The 15,843-nt window shown below is 38.2% G+C and overlaps 1 protein-coding gene across 14 annotated transcripts in view; it reads left to right on the top strand.

Annotated features, from left to right (window-relative positions):
• The window catches only part of SRPK2 (SRSF protein kinase 2), a 284,044-nt gene that overhangs the window by 114,877 nt on the left and 153,324 nt on the right, over nucleotides 1–15,843 (top strand). For 5 of the 14 annotated variants that reach the window (XM_030932258.1, XM_030932264.1, XM_030932253.1 and 2 more), the window contains exon 3: nucleotides 5,085–5,148. The exons of 7 other annotated variants lie outside the window; for them this stretch is intronic. In XM_030932258.1, coding sequence (XP_030788118.1) covers nucleotides 5,085–5,148 — 64 coding nt within the window. Of the gene's footprint in view, nucleotides 1–4,876; nucleotides 5,149–15,843 lie in introns of those variants that run through there. 2 more of the 14 variants (XM_010380537.2, XM_010380544.2) reach the window with 1 other exon arrangement.

A 15,843-nucleotide genomic window follows, 5' to 3' on the forward strand; every position in this document is an offset into this window, starting at 1 on the left:
AAGGTGTTTGTGTGGAGGGAACATTTGGGACTGGAATTAGAAAAGTGAGTTGGGTAGCTGGGAGTGGTGGTGCCCGCCTGTAATCCCAGCTACTTGTGGGGCTGAGGCAGGAGAATCACTTGAACTTGGGAGTCAGAGGTTGCAGTGAGCTGAGATTCCACCACTGCACTGCACCCTGGGTGACAGAACGAGACTCTGTCTCAAAAAAAAAAAAAAAGGCGAGTTGGGTGTGCAAGGGAGACAACGGTGGCATTCTAGGGAGAGGAAATCGTATACGACATTTAGTGGCGTGAAAAAGCATGGCATGCTTGGGGAGCCACGTAGAGTAGAGCTCAGTATTTCCAGAGCATATGATATAAAAAAGGGAGAATGGAGGGAAAGGTTTTTCTTTTTCGAGACGGAGTCTCTCTCTGTCGCCCAGGCTGGAGTGCAGTGCCACAATCTTGGCTCACTGCAGCCTCCACCTCCCAGGTTCATGCCATTCTCCTGCCTCAGCCTCCTGAGTAGCTGGGACTACAGGCGCCCGCCACCGCACCCGGCTAATTTTTTTTATTTTTAGTAGAGACAAAGTTTCACCGTGTTATCCAGGATGGTCTCGATCTCCTGACCTTCGTGATCTGCCCACCTCGGCCCCCCAAAGTGCTGGGATTACAGGTGTGGGCCACCGTGCCCGGCCAGGAAAGATACTTCAGATAAGATTGGGGAAACTAGCCTGGGATCCCTCAAACATTTGAGGTTTGGTAGGGCAATGGCGTTGCTGTTCACTGAGATCAGGAGTATAAAATAAGACATTAGGTTTATAAGTTCATGGGTTCAATTTTAGACATTGCATTCAAGCCATGCAGGGACTGTCTAGGTGAAAATGTCAAGTAGGGGTTGGAGGATATGTGGTTCTGGGTTGTAGGAGAGAATATTGGGCTGGAAACTAAGATACAGTTATCATCGATGCCCTGTAGTTCTTGATGGTGAGGGTGTATGTAGATAGAAGGGTCAGTGAGCAAAAAGATGGTCCTTGTAGGTATCACCAGCATTTAAGGGCTGCATGGAAGATAACGGTCTTGCAAAGTACCCAGAGTTAGGAGGAGAAAGCAAATGTAAAAGCATTAAAAAAAGCCACAAACACTTTTGTCCTCCTATAATGTCATTTAGCAGTTAAAAAACAAAATTATGACTAAAAATAAAGCAACCATAATTTAAAATATGTTTATTCAAACTACACAAGAACTGCTTGCCTATTTTCTGTGTGAAATAAGCAAGTGTGGTCTTGAGGTGGGAGTAGGGCAGATGGTAAAGGATTGATTAAAGGCTGAGATGTAGAAGGAGCTGTTGAGTGTACTGTCAAGCATTTTCAGATTACATCCATAGGGAATACAACTATTAAATAATCAGATTGATGGATTTTTTGCACTCATTGGTCTAAATGTATACTTGGAGACAGTGGGTGCTGCTTTGGAAGAAGCAAGAAGTGGTAAGCAAGAGAGTCATTTTAGAATTGTGAAGATGTGTGTCATTTTAGACAAGAGAGTCATTTTAAAATCTGACTTGTAAAAGCAGACTGGATTTCTATATCAATTCATAGAACAAAATAAATTCTGGAAGTTTCTATAATAGTATTTACATGCAAATACATTATAAAGCATATTGGAAAATTGGATGAAAATTTTAAAAACTTTCGTGGGAGGAATGCGTTTCTAAGTTTATCAGGAAGATCAGAATATAACAAATAAAAGATTGGTTGATTTCATTACGGAAAAATAAAGTGTATAGGGTCCCAGGTACTACCCTGGAAGTAATTGAAAAAAATTCCAAAACAACTGACTGATTGAGGAGGAAAGCGTTTGCAGTGTGTGTAAGAAAGTGTCCGGAGCATGGTCAAGGGAACGGATGGCTCAAGAGGTGGACCTTCAAGAGTCTGTGGATTGAGGAGCCTGGAGTCCATAGCCAGGGCTTTTGTAATAAGTCATGTCAGTATGGAAGTCCAGATCCCCCTGATTATGGCAGATGTTGTGGTGGAATGGAAATCAGTTAAATGGCTTCTGGAATTCTTCACGAACGTGGGGAATTACCAGACCTATGGATGATATGGACAGGGAGGAGTTGATGGTAGCATAGATGGAATATGTGGGCTTCAAAGGATACAGTATCAGAGTGTTAACGTTCCTTGATTTCTGAGTCCTTGTGAAGCTATGAACAAATCTGAAGGTTTAGAGGTAAGGTGAAAATGAAGTTAGAAACGTTTTCATGTATTATTAGAATCCTCTTTGGTTGGAGCTTCCAGTGTCACCAGTCAGATTATGGTTTATAGCTTGAACTTTTCTTTCCAGTGTTTACAAGATAGGCAATTAACTTCATTAGAGCTGTGTAATTTAATCTTGGGCTTTTTCATCTTAAGTGCATTGATTTACATCAGTATACTGAAGTGTGAACTTTTTGTTGTTTTGGAATAAAACCTTGCCATGATGAAGATGGATTCAAGTGTAATCTCTTTTCTGAAGCAGCGAGTTAATACATGGAGCACAATTCTCTAGAAAGGGAGGCTGAGATACAGATTAAAGTTAAGTTCCCACCTGCAGTAACACTACAGTGATAAAAAGGGGGATGTTGAGGTTGATGAGAAGAAGGAGAAGGTGGATTTAAACTATGGAAAAACCATTTAACGTTAGACAGGCCTCGTATCCTTCATTAACTCATTCAGTAAATAATTATTGAGAGATGAGGCAGGGAGGGCTCACCACATCCCAGGCACAATCTACTTTACTTTCATGGGTTATTTCATTAAATCCTCGCCACAGCCTTTCAGATATATGTTATTATCCTCATTTTACAGGAGAGGAGATAGAGGCTTTAGAGAGTTTAAGTAATTTCCCCAAGGTCATATAGCTATTAAAAATGGCAGAGGAGGCCTGGTATGGTGGCTCATACCTGTAATCCCAGCAATTTGGGAGGCTGAGGCGGGTGGATCATCTGAGCCCAGGAGTTCAAGACCAGCCTGACCAACATGGTGAAACCCTGTCTCTACTAAAAAGACAAAAAAATTAGCCGGGTGTGGTGGTGGGCGCCTGTAATCCCAGGTACTCTGGAGGCTGAGACAGGAGAATCGCTGGAACTCGAGAGGTGGAGGTTGCAGTGAGCTGAGATTGTGCCATTGCACTCTAGTCTGGGCAAAGAGCGAAACTCCATCTCAAAAAAAAAAAAAAAAAAAAGAGGCAGAGGAGCCTCTTCCTAAATCCAAGGCAGAGTCTGAGTTTCTAACACCCTGCTCCTTCCAAAACAAGGGGAGGGGCCCTGCTGAGGGCTCACTGTGGTGCCATGTGCCTGATCCTCAAAGTGAGTCTCAGCACCACCCCAGCTGTAGGCGCTGTGCTCTCCTCTCCCAGTGGCTAGGCAGGTTGGCTACAGCCTGTGGTAGATTCTGCTCTCTCTTCAGCTATTCATGCTGCTTTTTATAATGTTTATTGAAGTTATAAGCTTAAAAATTTGGGAAAAGGCTGGGCGTGGTGGCTCAAGCCTGTAATCCCAGCACTTTGGGAGACCGAGACGGGTGGATCACGAGGTCAGGAGATCGAGACCATCCTGGCTAACACTGTGAAACCCCATCTCTACTAAAAAAATACAAAAAACTAGCCAGGCGAGGTGGTGGGCACCTGTAGTCCCAGCTAGTCGGGAGGCTGAGCCAGGAGAATGGCATGAACCTGGGAGGCGGAGCTTGCAGTGAGCTGAGATCGGGCCACTGCACTCCAGCCTGGGTGACAGAGTGAGACTCTGTCTCAAAAAAAAAAAAAAAAAAAAAAAAAAAAAAAAAAAAAATTAGGAAAAATCCTCATTTTTACAACACTGAGAGGATATTTCTGTACAGGTCCATTGTATTTTATAAAACTAATTTTTATTCTTTTTTCATTTACATCTTCTCATATTCAACTTTGATTTATATAGTCAACATTTTAAAAAATTAAAATTTGCTTTACTGCTTAAAAAAAAAACAAAAACTATTGGTCTATTTTGAAATCCTGATACTGTTGATAACATTTTATTGGCACTACTTTATTTTTAATATGTGAACTTTTTATTATGAAGGCACACTTCAGTTTTAAAAATCCAGTTGGAAATACTTGTTAGGGGTAGGAAAACATCTTTACACATGAAATAGTCTGGGTAATAGGACCATGTCAGTTTTATTAACTTAAAATTATGTGCTTTGAGTCAGTCGTTGATGTTTTAAAGGAAACGTATTAGATTGTCTCCTTATCTTTTCCCTCTCTTATTTTCACCCTTCCTTCCCTTTTAGTCTATTACCTCCCTTCCAAATCAGTATCAGCAATTATCTTTTAATTAAGTTGAACTGGCGCTTACATTCCTGTTTTAGATGGGTATTGTCAATCCTTTCCTAAAAGGACAAGTATATTATCCCTACTCGGTAAATGGGTGTTGCTGTTCACTTGTACTGTACTGCTAAGGAGGAGGGGAAAATTAAGGTATAAAATAAAAAGTCTCTTTCTGGAGGAGTTAGGGACACTAGATGTTAAATGTGTCTGTAATTAAACACAATCAAGAAATTAAAGGTTAAACATTTTGAAATCTATACATTGGGGTTCTGGTTTAATATTTCATTCTTAAGTGACAAAAATGATTCACTGAGCCATATTTTTTAGGGCTAGTGAAATAGAAACAGCCAAGGGTTGCATATCTGTTTATTACAGCCTGTGACGTGAATACCCAGGCTTCTCAAATGATCTAGTATATTTAATTCAGATGTTCAAGATGTCTTATTTGTATTTTATTTTGCTAAATTGAAAATCATCTTGTAGAGCCATGCTAGTTCTACCTTAAAAAATAAAACACCCCTCTGCTTTAAAGAAATGGTACTTCCTGCTTTCATAAACAGTCATGTGCATAGTTTAGCAAGGCCTGATGCCTCTGGAGCTTTTTCCCTTTATAGCACCATTGAATCCCAGTCCTAACAGAAGTACTGCGAATCTTGTGGCCTCATTCTGAACAAAAGGGATTAGAGAAGAAAAATCTCTTGATATAAGGCTTGAAAGCAAGGGCAGGCAATCTTGGTTGTGAATATTTTCTGATTTTTCCAGAAATCAAGCAGAAGATTGAGCTGCTGATGTCAGTTAACTCTGAGAAGTCGTCCTCTTCAGAAAGGTACAGCTACATCTCTTGCATGAACAATTAATGGTGTAGCATTGCTAAGAAACAAACCAGGACATATATATATATATATTTTTTTCTTGTCAAGTTTGCTATGTAACGTATTGTCCTGCATGCTGGTATTGTGCTGTATTGAAGATGTGTATTTGGGCAAGCTGTTCTGCTTTTGCAAAGGGTGATTGATTTTTTAAAGAAAAATTGTAAAGCTTAATCAGCTGCAGCATGCACACCATAACACAGCAGACCGCTGGTTCATGTGTGACAGCTGTTGAAGGCTTTAAAAATAATTTAGCTAAAAAGCAAAAAAGAAAATCTTGCTTTTTGAAAGGGAAATACTGTGAGGTTTTCTTCCTACATTTTGAGGTTGCTGCTTTACAGAATTACGAAGGTTATTTGTAAAATGTAGGTTAAAAATACTTGATTTGGGGTTGTAATACATATTTATTCTTATATGGTAAGGGAGTGCCATTTGTAAATAGCTTAGGAATTGCAAACCCACAGATTAGTCACATTCTGAAAGAGAGATATGATGCTTCTTCAAGTCTGTGCTAGGAAATGGAACAGTCACTGCATGCAGTAATGGTTCATGCCTGCAGGTAAGGACAAAATGACTCAGAAGTATTTTTAAAGCAATTATTTTATCTGTCAATCATGTGATTATATCTGTAAAGAGATATTTCATTAAAATGACTGTTTTGTCTTATAAAAATCATTAATATATTTTTATCTGAAGTCAGAAATAAGGCTATAGTCGCCTATTTTGATATGCAAATATTGTGTTCAGTTCTGTTTACCAAAATTGTGTATACTACATAATGTCTTAAATTGAGGTTCTTGGGCATGCAGTTGATGCCTACCTTTCTCTTGGTTACCTAATAGGTTATACTTAATATTGATCTTTTATACTTAAGGTGTATGTTGATTTATCTTTTCTAGGGTTAGTTTGCAGGGTTATCTTTTTTGTTCATAGATGTAATATTTAGAAAAAAAGGAGAAATAATATGATAGTTAAGGAATGATACAGAAAAAATAGAAAAAAATATGAGTTGAAGAACCTACCATGGTAAAATGGATTTATTTAAAGTATGCTACTATATGAAGGACATAATCTTATGTAAAATTATTTTAAATTGATTTATTAGCATAATTGGGGGAAAAGCTTCTGGCTATAACTTAGGGCATCACAAATAAAAACGATGTTACTGCTTTTGTTAGAGACTGAAAGTAGAAGATTTTAGGACTGCCAGTGTTTATTTTTGTGTGGCTTCTAACTTCTGGTTTGTGGCTAGCCATCTGATCTTAAGCATTCTGTTTGCTGAAATGAGAAACAGTCTTCAGCCTTGTGAACATTCTGCCAGTAAAATGGTGGTGATGGGAAGGGAAGAGAAGAGGGTGGTGTGCATAGTGAACAAGCTGGGTGTCAGCTGTAATGTTAGTTTGGTATAGGAAGAGCACACTTAATGAGATGACAGTAATAATTACATTAGCTTTTTGGAGTATCACAAATTCTTTACTGATAAATTGAGGGTTGGACAGAGTGGCTGAATATTATTGAGAAACAAATTAGGAGTGGATGAGGTTTTCTGGCTAAAATACATCCTGTAAGGAAAGATACTCTAAGATATTTTGGTGATTTTTATTTACTTACCTACACTCTGGTGGTTATTTTATTTACTTACCTACACTCTGGTGGTTATTTGAAGGAAAGGGAGGACGCACGTGGTCATAATTTTAAAGTTTAGAAATCAGCCACTATTGCTTATAACTTCATACACAGTTTTACCAGAGATATACTTTATGTATTATTATTTCATGGCCATTGTGCTATCCTGACTTAATGATTGATAAATGTAGCTTATAAATCAGACAACACTTTGCAAACATGGAAGCTGTTTGATTAATGTAGATATATTAAAACAAGAAGGTACTCTCCCTCACTCCTACTTTTTATTAAAAGTCATACAGTAATGAACAGTCAAATCATTTGCCTTTTTAATTTGTTTGGAGGAACTGGAAAAATAAGAATCTGAAGTTTAACAAGAATTTATGGCTTGTAACAGTATATCCCATCCAGGAATTAATACCTTATAATATCATGTAGCATTATCATTACATTCTTCAATTGCTTGTTCACCAGTCCAGCTAAGATTTTTAAGAGTTTTTGCTTTCACTTAAAAAAAAAAATTAAAGTTAATGAATGGTTTGAAGCATGGTACTCTAAATCTTAGAGATATTTGGAATTTGCATATAGTCAGTGTTCCTATCTATCTACTGGTAGAAAGGATGAAGAAATCTGAGTTCTTTCTTTAGCGGGGGAGAAACTGCTTGATTGTAAACAAACCAAAAGTTATTGTTTACCACCACTGATTTTGTTCCTACAGTATAGAATGATCTTTTGATAATTCAGAAAACTGGGTAGAGAAAAGTACCTCTAAATACAAAATATAAATGCAAAAATGCTGATGTGATTATTTCTAGTAATTTTTCATCTCATTTGTATCCTTCTAAAAGAACTGCTAGTCTTGCAAGAGCTTAGTATTGGTTGAATTGTTTTTGTTCAATTTTGTAAAATGGGAAAGCAAAACAACCTAATTTATTTTTGTAGACTCTTTTAAGAGTCCTTCATTGAAAAATACACATACGATTTGAAGTAAAATTATAATGTAATTTGAAGGTTATTTGGGGGGATAAATTGGAAAATATTGTTATCCTAATAGATCTCAATAACACCTTGAAATCTAAAATTATGTTTTTACCTTGAATGGAACAGTGGAAGTCTGTAGAATGCCATTTTGTAGGGGAGTTATGGAGTACTTCTGTTCTGAATGGCTGACTCCTAAGAACAAAACTATCAGGGTTACAAAAAATTAGTTTATTTTTTGGTTGTGTTTTGTGTTTTGAAGAGAGAGAATAAAATTCAGCATACCCATTTTAAAAGTTAAGAGCAGAGAATGCTATTGAATGAATTTTTAAAAAATGCCTAATGATGAATAAAAAATGATGTATGTAATAGTTAAGAGGAAGATGTTTGCTGCAAGACAGTACCCTCTGGAGATTTTAGGGGTAAATCCTACTACAAATACATTCATTTTTTGAGTGCCTGTTGAATGAATGAATGAATTCATCTTGAATATACTAGAGTCGGTGCTAGACACATTTTTACTCCCTTGTTTATTCCTATTTACAGTAATAAATGTGAATATCTGATAAAAAAAAAAAAAACCTAGGTTTTCAAGTTCTCGTTTCTTCATTTTGCCCTTTCTTAGCTAGAGCACTTATGGGATTTATGGGGTAATGTATGTGGGGGAGAGTAGTAGTAGTAATAACCATAATAGCTAAAAAGGTATAGTACAGTTGTCCCTTGGTGTCCAAGGGGGATTGGTTCCAAGACCCCCGTAGATGCCAAAATCCACAGATGCTCAAGTCCTTCATGTAAAATGGTGTAGTATTTGCACATAACCTGTGTGCTTCCTCCCATATATGTTTAAAAACATCTCTAGATTACTTACAATACCTAATACAATGAAAATACTCTGTAAATAGTTGTTATATTATAGTTTAAAAAATTTGTATTATTGTTGTATTTTATTTTTTATTGTTTTATATCCCAAATGTTTTTGATCTGTAGTGGGTCGAATCTGTGGATGTGGAGGGCTGACTCTAATCATTTATTAAACAGTCTAGATACGAGTTCTGAGTGCTTTATAGGTGGAGAGAGGGAGGAGAAAGAGAGAGAGGGAAGGAGTGTGTGTGTTGTGTGGAGAAGGAATGGTTATTGGGAAAACTCTTTAATAAATCATCCCAGAATAATCCTGGGTGAACAGAAGGTACTTTACCGTACTATCATTTTTGTCAAACTATCTTGCTCTTTCTTCAGGGAATTCATGTAAAAAAATTTTGCGATTCTTAATGAGTAAAGAAATTTGAGCCCAGAGTGGTCAGAGAGTGGTCAGAGCTGATTCCCAGTCTGTCTAGGGTAAACCCAAGTAGGGCTGAGGAGTTTGTGAGATGAGGAGATCTGAGAAGCTGAGACTGCGTTCATACATAGCATTGTCCACATCTGTTGCTGTTAAGTGTGAGTGGATGTTGTTTTAATTAATAAAGCTTCACAATGAACTAAAAATTAATAACTCATAACGGTGTTATATAGGTTTGTATTTTCTCAGGGAACAGATACTGAAAGAATAATTTTTTTTGGCATGTTTGTGGGTTTTTGATGTATTTTAGTGTTTAAAGGGAAGTCTTTATACTTGTAGCTCAATAGGTAAGAACTCCTAGCCTAGATCCTTAACATTCCACTTAGCTAGCAAATACTGAATTCACAAATTGTCGCTGTCTTGTTCAGGAGAGGAGAGAAACGGAGAGGGAGAGAGTGTCGTAGTAACATTTATGCTGTGGCCTATACTCTACCAATGCTGAATAAAAAGGATTGGTGAGAATTGATAAAGATTGTGTGTTGTCTCTTCTCCAATATAAGGGCATTTCAAATCCATAAGGAACCCAGGCTGTTTTTGTGTATGTTTTTGTGTATGTTTTTAATTGTTCTCTTCTTATTTTGGTGCCTCTTATGCAAAGGTGAAAATGATATATAGTGGTGTGTGGATGCAGAGAGCAAAAAGATATACCTGAAAAAAATAAGGAGAAAGAAAGGGAGAAAATTCAAAAGTGAGGAAGGTACCAGAGGAAGAGAGACAGAAGTAAAAAGGATCCTGGACCAAGATATCTTTGATTTGCTCTTAAGTTGATATATTTTCTTTTATGATGTGTGGTGGACTAAGAGCAGTTATAGGAGGAGAACCAAAGGGTCTTTCTTCATTGTTTTCCCCTCCTCCTCCTGTTGCAATGCAAAGACTAGGACAAACATTTGTTGGTAACTATTTTTCCCTTTTCCAATCCCTGCTCTGCCAGTGTTGGCTTTCTTTCTCTCCTTGTAGAGATGTACTTGTTCCCGAATGAGATGACATAGTGGTTGATTGTGTTGTCTTCTCATCGCTCAATTCTCTAATTTTTGTTAGTATATTTATTGAAGATACATATATGGGATAGTACACAGATCATAGATCTTTATGAAAGATAATTTATTGAAACTTTTTTTTTCATTTGTGTGTGTGTGTGTGTTGTGCCTAAGAAATCTTTGCGAAGCCTGGATTCACTAATATTTTCTGCTAGATTGACTTTTAGGAGTTATAGGATCTTAACATTTAAGTCTGTGATTCATTTGGGGTTTTAGTATTAAGGTAAATATTGAGATTCGGTTTTTTGCATATGGCAATTCAGTTGTGTCTGTTTTTGAACATTATATAAATGGAAACCCTCTGGATATGCTTTTGGTATGTTTTCTTCCGGTGTTACCTATGTGAGGTTCATCCATGTTGTTGTGTGTAGTTGTAATTGATTCAGTCTCATGTCTGTGCAGTATTCATGAATATACCTCAGTTCATTCATTCTGTTAATGAGCATTTGGGAGGCTTACAGTTTGTGGTTATTACGGATAGTGCTGCTATGAGCATTTCTTTTTCTTTTTGAAATGGAGTTTCACTCTTTTGCCCAGGCGGGAGTGAAGTGGAGCGATCTCAGCTCACTGCAACCTCCGCCTCCTGGGTTCAAGCAATTTTCCTGCCACAGCCTCCAGAGTAGCTGGGATTACAGGCCTGCACCACCACGCCTGGCTAATTTTTGTATTTTTAGTAGAGACGGGGTTTTGCCATGTTGGCCAGGCTGGTCTCAAACTCCTGACCTCAGGTGATCCACCCCCCTCAGCCTCCCAAAGTGCTAGGATTACAGGTGTGAGCCACCTTGCCCAGCCTGCTGTGAGTATTTCCATACATGTCTTTTGGTTAATGAAGCTTGCATGCATTTGTTTAATATATTCCTAGAAGTGCAGTTGCTGAGTTTTAGTGGATATTGTCAGTTTTCCAAAGTGAAGGTACCACCCTTCCACCAACTGTGTATGCTCCGGGTTCTTTTCAATTTGGTATTGTATATATTTTTTTCCTTTGCTTCCTTTCTCTCCTTTTCTCCCTTCCTTTTTCCTTGTTAGCATTCTGGTGGCTCTACCAGTGTTAGCCAGAGTTTGCACCATTTTGTGGAGGATTAGAAGCAGAAACTGGACTATTTCGGAACATCAGCGTTCATGAGGGGGAACAGAATTAGAAGTATATAGCAGTAAGCGACCCTAGGGTGTTGTTGTTGGAGACATTGCTTTCCCACGGACTGATGATAGTCTTGTAACTGGATTCTGGAGGCTGTGGGTATTAACATTAGTTTTCAGACTTGGTTTCAGTAGCAAAACCTTTCTTTCATCAAACCTTAATAGGAAGTTATCATGTAAAATATATAAAGAAGATGCTTGGTTTGAGAGCTGGGGAATGTAAATCAGAGCCACAGTTTTTGATGCTTAGCCATCTCCCTTGGAGCCACTTCCTCGAGCTCCAGTCCTGTTTACTTCAAGCCCGTGAGGTAGGTAGGCCACCTTAGGTCTGACCAAGAAATGACATTTTGATAAGTTTTAAGCTGTTCCTAGTCTCTGAAATGTATGTATCATATACCTAAATAAAAGTACAGTGTTAGTTTCCAGTAAAAGACTGGACAGTGTTCTGATCTGGTTTTCTGTTGGCCATTATTTATTTGGTCTAGATGTAGTAGTTTCTACATTATTTTGTAATCAATTTTGATTCTGTCTGTTTACTGATGCTTCTCTGGAGGGTTGCTTACATTACAGCCAGAGCAAACCTTTCAGAACACAAATCTGATCAGGTAGGTCATTCCATGTTTAAAACCTTTCAACTGTCTTCCCCTTGTGCTTGGGAGTTCAAAAAAAAAAAAAAAAAACAAAAACAAAAAACACTACCTTGGTCAGTGAGTACCTCTTTTCTCTGTCCTGGTCTCCCTCTCCAGCCTTGTCTCATATATCTCTTCCTTTGGTCATGTCCTGGCTGTTTTGCTGTTCCCATCTCTCCTACCTCAAGGAAGCTCTGCCTGTATCAAATTACAGGACCATGTACTTCTCCTTTGTAGCATTTGTCACAGCTGCTGTTTGACAGTGGGGAGTATCAGTGACATTTGGTCTACTTACTGGCTTACTCACTGTTAACCCCACCTTATGATCTTATATATGGAAGTGCTTTCATCACAAAATGTCAACAAAACAAATAATGTTCATTTGCAGTTTGCAAATTATGAGCTTTATAGGAAGACTTTATTGGTATGGGGAGTCATCTCTGTGGTACGGGCATAGATTAATAATCATAAACTAATTTTGTTAACTTACAAACCGTCAAGGTTACAGGTCTTAGGTTTTTCTATCACCATAAAAGTGCACAGCTTATTGTAACATTTATTTTTCATTTAATATACAATGGAAATTAAATTTGGACACTCCATCTCTGTGCCAAAATGGCAACATCAAAGCATAGTCATTTACATCCCCAATATTAGTATTTTGTGTATCACCTTGGTGTTTTTTGGTCACATTTGCACTCCACACTGTATTTTTTTTTTTTTTTTTTAATTTAAGTTCTAGGGTACATGTGCACAATGTGCAGGTGTGTTACATAGGTATACATGTGCCATATTGGTTTGCTGAACCCATCAACTTGTCATTTACATTAGGTATTTCTCCTAATGCTATCCCTCCCCCAGCCTCCCACCCCTAACAGGCCCCAGTATGTGATGTTCCCCACCCTGTGTCCATGTGTTCTCATTATTAAACTCCCACCTATGAGTAAGAACATGTGGTATTTGGTTTTCTGTCCTTGTGATAGTTTGCTTAGAATGATGGTTTCCAGCTTCATCTATATCCCTGCAAAGGACATGAACTCATCCTTTTTTATGGCTGCATAGTATTCCATAGTGTATATGTGCCACATTTTCTTAATTTAGTCTATCATTGATGGACATTTGGGTTGGTTCCAAGTCTTTGCTATTGTAAATAGTGCTGCAGTAAACATACCTATGCTTGTGTCTTTATAGTAGCATGATTTATGATCCTTTCGGTATACACCCAGTAATGGGATGGCTAGGTCAAATGGTATTTCTAGTTCTAGATCCTTGATAAATCGCCACACTGTCTTCCACAAAGGTTGAAATAATTTACACTCCCACCAACAGTGTAAAAGCGTTCCTGTTTCTCCACATCCTCTCCAGCACCTGTTGTTTCCTGACTTTTTAATGATCACCATTCTAACTGGTGTGAGATGGTATCTCATTGTGGTTTTGATTTGTATTTCTCTGAGGACCAGTGATGATGAACATTTTTTCATATGTATGTTGGCTGCATAAATACCTTCTTTTGAGAAATGTCTGTTCATATCCTTTGCCCACTTTTTGATGGGATTGATTTTTTTCTTGTAAATTTGTTTAAATTCTTTGTAGATTCTGGATATTGGCCCTTTGTCAGATGGGTAGATTGCAAAAATTTTCTCCTATTCTCTAGGTTGCCTTTTCACTCTGATGATAGTTTCTTATGCTGTGCAGAAACTCTTCAGTTTAATTAGATCCCGTTTGCCTATTTTGGCTTTTGTTGCCATTGCTTTTGGTGTTTTAGTCATGAAGTCTTTGCCCATGCCTGTGTCCTGAATGGTATTGCCTAGGTTTTCTTCTAGGGTTTTTATGGTGTTAGGTCCTACATTTAAGTATTTAATCCATCTTGAATTAATTTTTGTATATGGTCTAAGGAAGGGATCCAGTTTCAGCTTTCTACATATGGCTAGCCAATTTTCCCAGCACCATTTATTAAATAGGGAATCCTTTCTCCGTTGCTTGTTTTTGTCAGGTTGGTCAAAGATCAGATGGTTGCAGATGTGTGGTGTTATTTCTGAGGACTCTGTTCTGTTCCGTTGGTCTAGATAGCAGTTTTGGTACCAGTACCTTGCTATTTTGGTTACTGTAGCCTTGTATAGTTTGAAGTCAAGTAACGTGATGCCTCCAGCTTTGTTATTTTTGCTTAGGATTGTCTTGGCTACATGGGCTTTTTTTGGGTTCCATATGAACTTTAAAGTAGTTTTTTCCAATACTGTGAAGAAAGTCATTGTTAGCTTGATGGGGATGGCATCGAATCTATAAATTACCTTGGGCCATTTGGCTATTTTCACGATATTGATTCTTCCTATCCATGAGCATGGAATGTTCTTCTATTTGTTGGTGTCCTCTTTTATTTCGTTGAGCAGTGGTTTGTAGTTCTCCTTGAAGAGGTCCTTCACATCCCTTGTAAGTTGGATTCCTAGGTATTTTATTCTCTTTGTAGTAACTGTGAATGGGAGTTCATTCATGATTTGGCTCTCCGTTTGTCTGTTATTGGTGTATAGGAATGCTTGTGGTTTTTGCACGTTGATTTTGTATCCTGAGACTTTGCTGAAGTTGCTTATCATCTTAAGGAGATTTTGGGGTGAGACAATGGGTTTTTTTAAATATACAATCATGTCAACTACAAACAGGGACAATTTGACTTCCTCTTTTCCTAATTGAATACCCTTTATTTCTTTCTCTTGCCCGATTGCCCTGGCCAGAACTTCCCACATTATGTTGAATAGGAGTGGTGAGAGAGGGCATCCTTGTCTTGTGCCAGTTTTCAAAGGGAATTTTTCCAGTTTTTGCCCATTCAGTATGATGTTGGCTGTGGGTTTGTCATAAATAGCTCTCATTATTTTGAGATATATTCCATCAATACCTAGTTTATTGAGCGTTTTTCGCATGAAGGGCTGTTTTGAATTTTGTTGAAGGCCTTTTCTGTATCTATTGAGATAACCATGTGGTTTTTGTTGTTGGTTCTGTTTTTATGTGATGGGTTATGTTTGTTGATTTGCATATGTTGAACCAGCCTTGCATCCCAGGGATGAAGTTGACTTGATTTCGGTGGATAAGCTTTTAATGTGCTGCTGGATTCGGTTTGCCAGTATTTTATTGAGGGTTTTCACATCGGTGTTCATCATGAATATTGGCCTAAAATTCTCTTTTTTTAATTGTGTCTCTACCAGGCTTTGGTATCAGGATGGTGTTGGCCTGATAAACATAAAAGCATGGTCATTTACATCCCAGATATTAGTATTTTGTGTATCACCTTGGTTTTTTTGGGTCACATTTGCACTCCACACTGTACTTTTTTTTTTTTTTTTTTTTTTTTTTGTGAGACAGAGTTTCGCTCTTGTTGCTCAGGCTGGAGTGCAATGGCATGATCTCGGCTCACTGCAACCTCTGCCTCCCGAGTTCAAGTGATTCTCCTGTCTCAGCCTCCCGAATAGCTGAGATTACAGGCGCATGCCACCATGCCTAGCTAATTTTTGTATTTTTAATAGAGATGGGTTTTCATCATATTGGTCAGGCTGGTGTAGAACTCCGACCTCGTTATCTGCCAGCCTCCCCTGCCAAAGTGCTGGGATTACAGCTGTGAGCCCCTGCACCTGGCCTTATATCATGCTTTTTTTTTTTTTTTTTTTTTTTTTTTTGAGATGGAGTCTTGCTCTGTCACCCAGGCTGGAGTGCAGTGACACGATCTCGGCTCACTGCAACCTCTGTCTCCTGGGTTCAAGTGATTCTCCTGCCTCCCCCTCCCAAGTAGTTGGGACTATAGGCGTGTGCCAGCGTGCTTGGCTAATTTTTTGTATTTTTAGTAGAGATGGGGTTTCACTGTGTTAGGATGGTCTTGATCTCTTGACCTCGTGATCTGCCTGCCTCGGCCTCCCAAAGTGCTGG

Source organism: Rhinopithecus roxellana, chromosome 6, assembly GCF_007565055.1.
Source record: "Rhinopithecus roxellana isolate Shanxi Qingling chromosome 6, ASM756505v1, whole genome shotgun sequence".
NCBI classification, from domain to species: Eukaryota; Metazoa; Chordata; class Mammalia; order Primates; family Cercopithecidae; genus Rhinopithecus; species Rhinopithecus roxellana.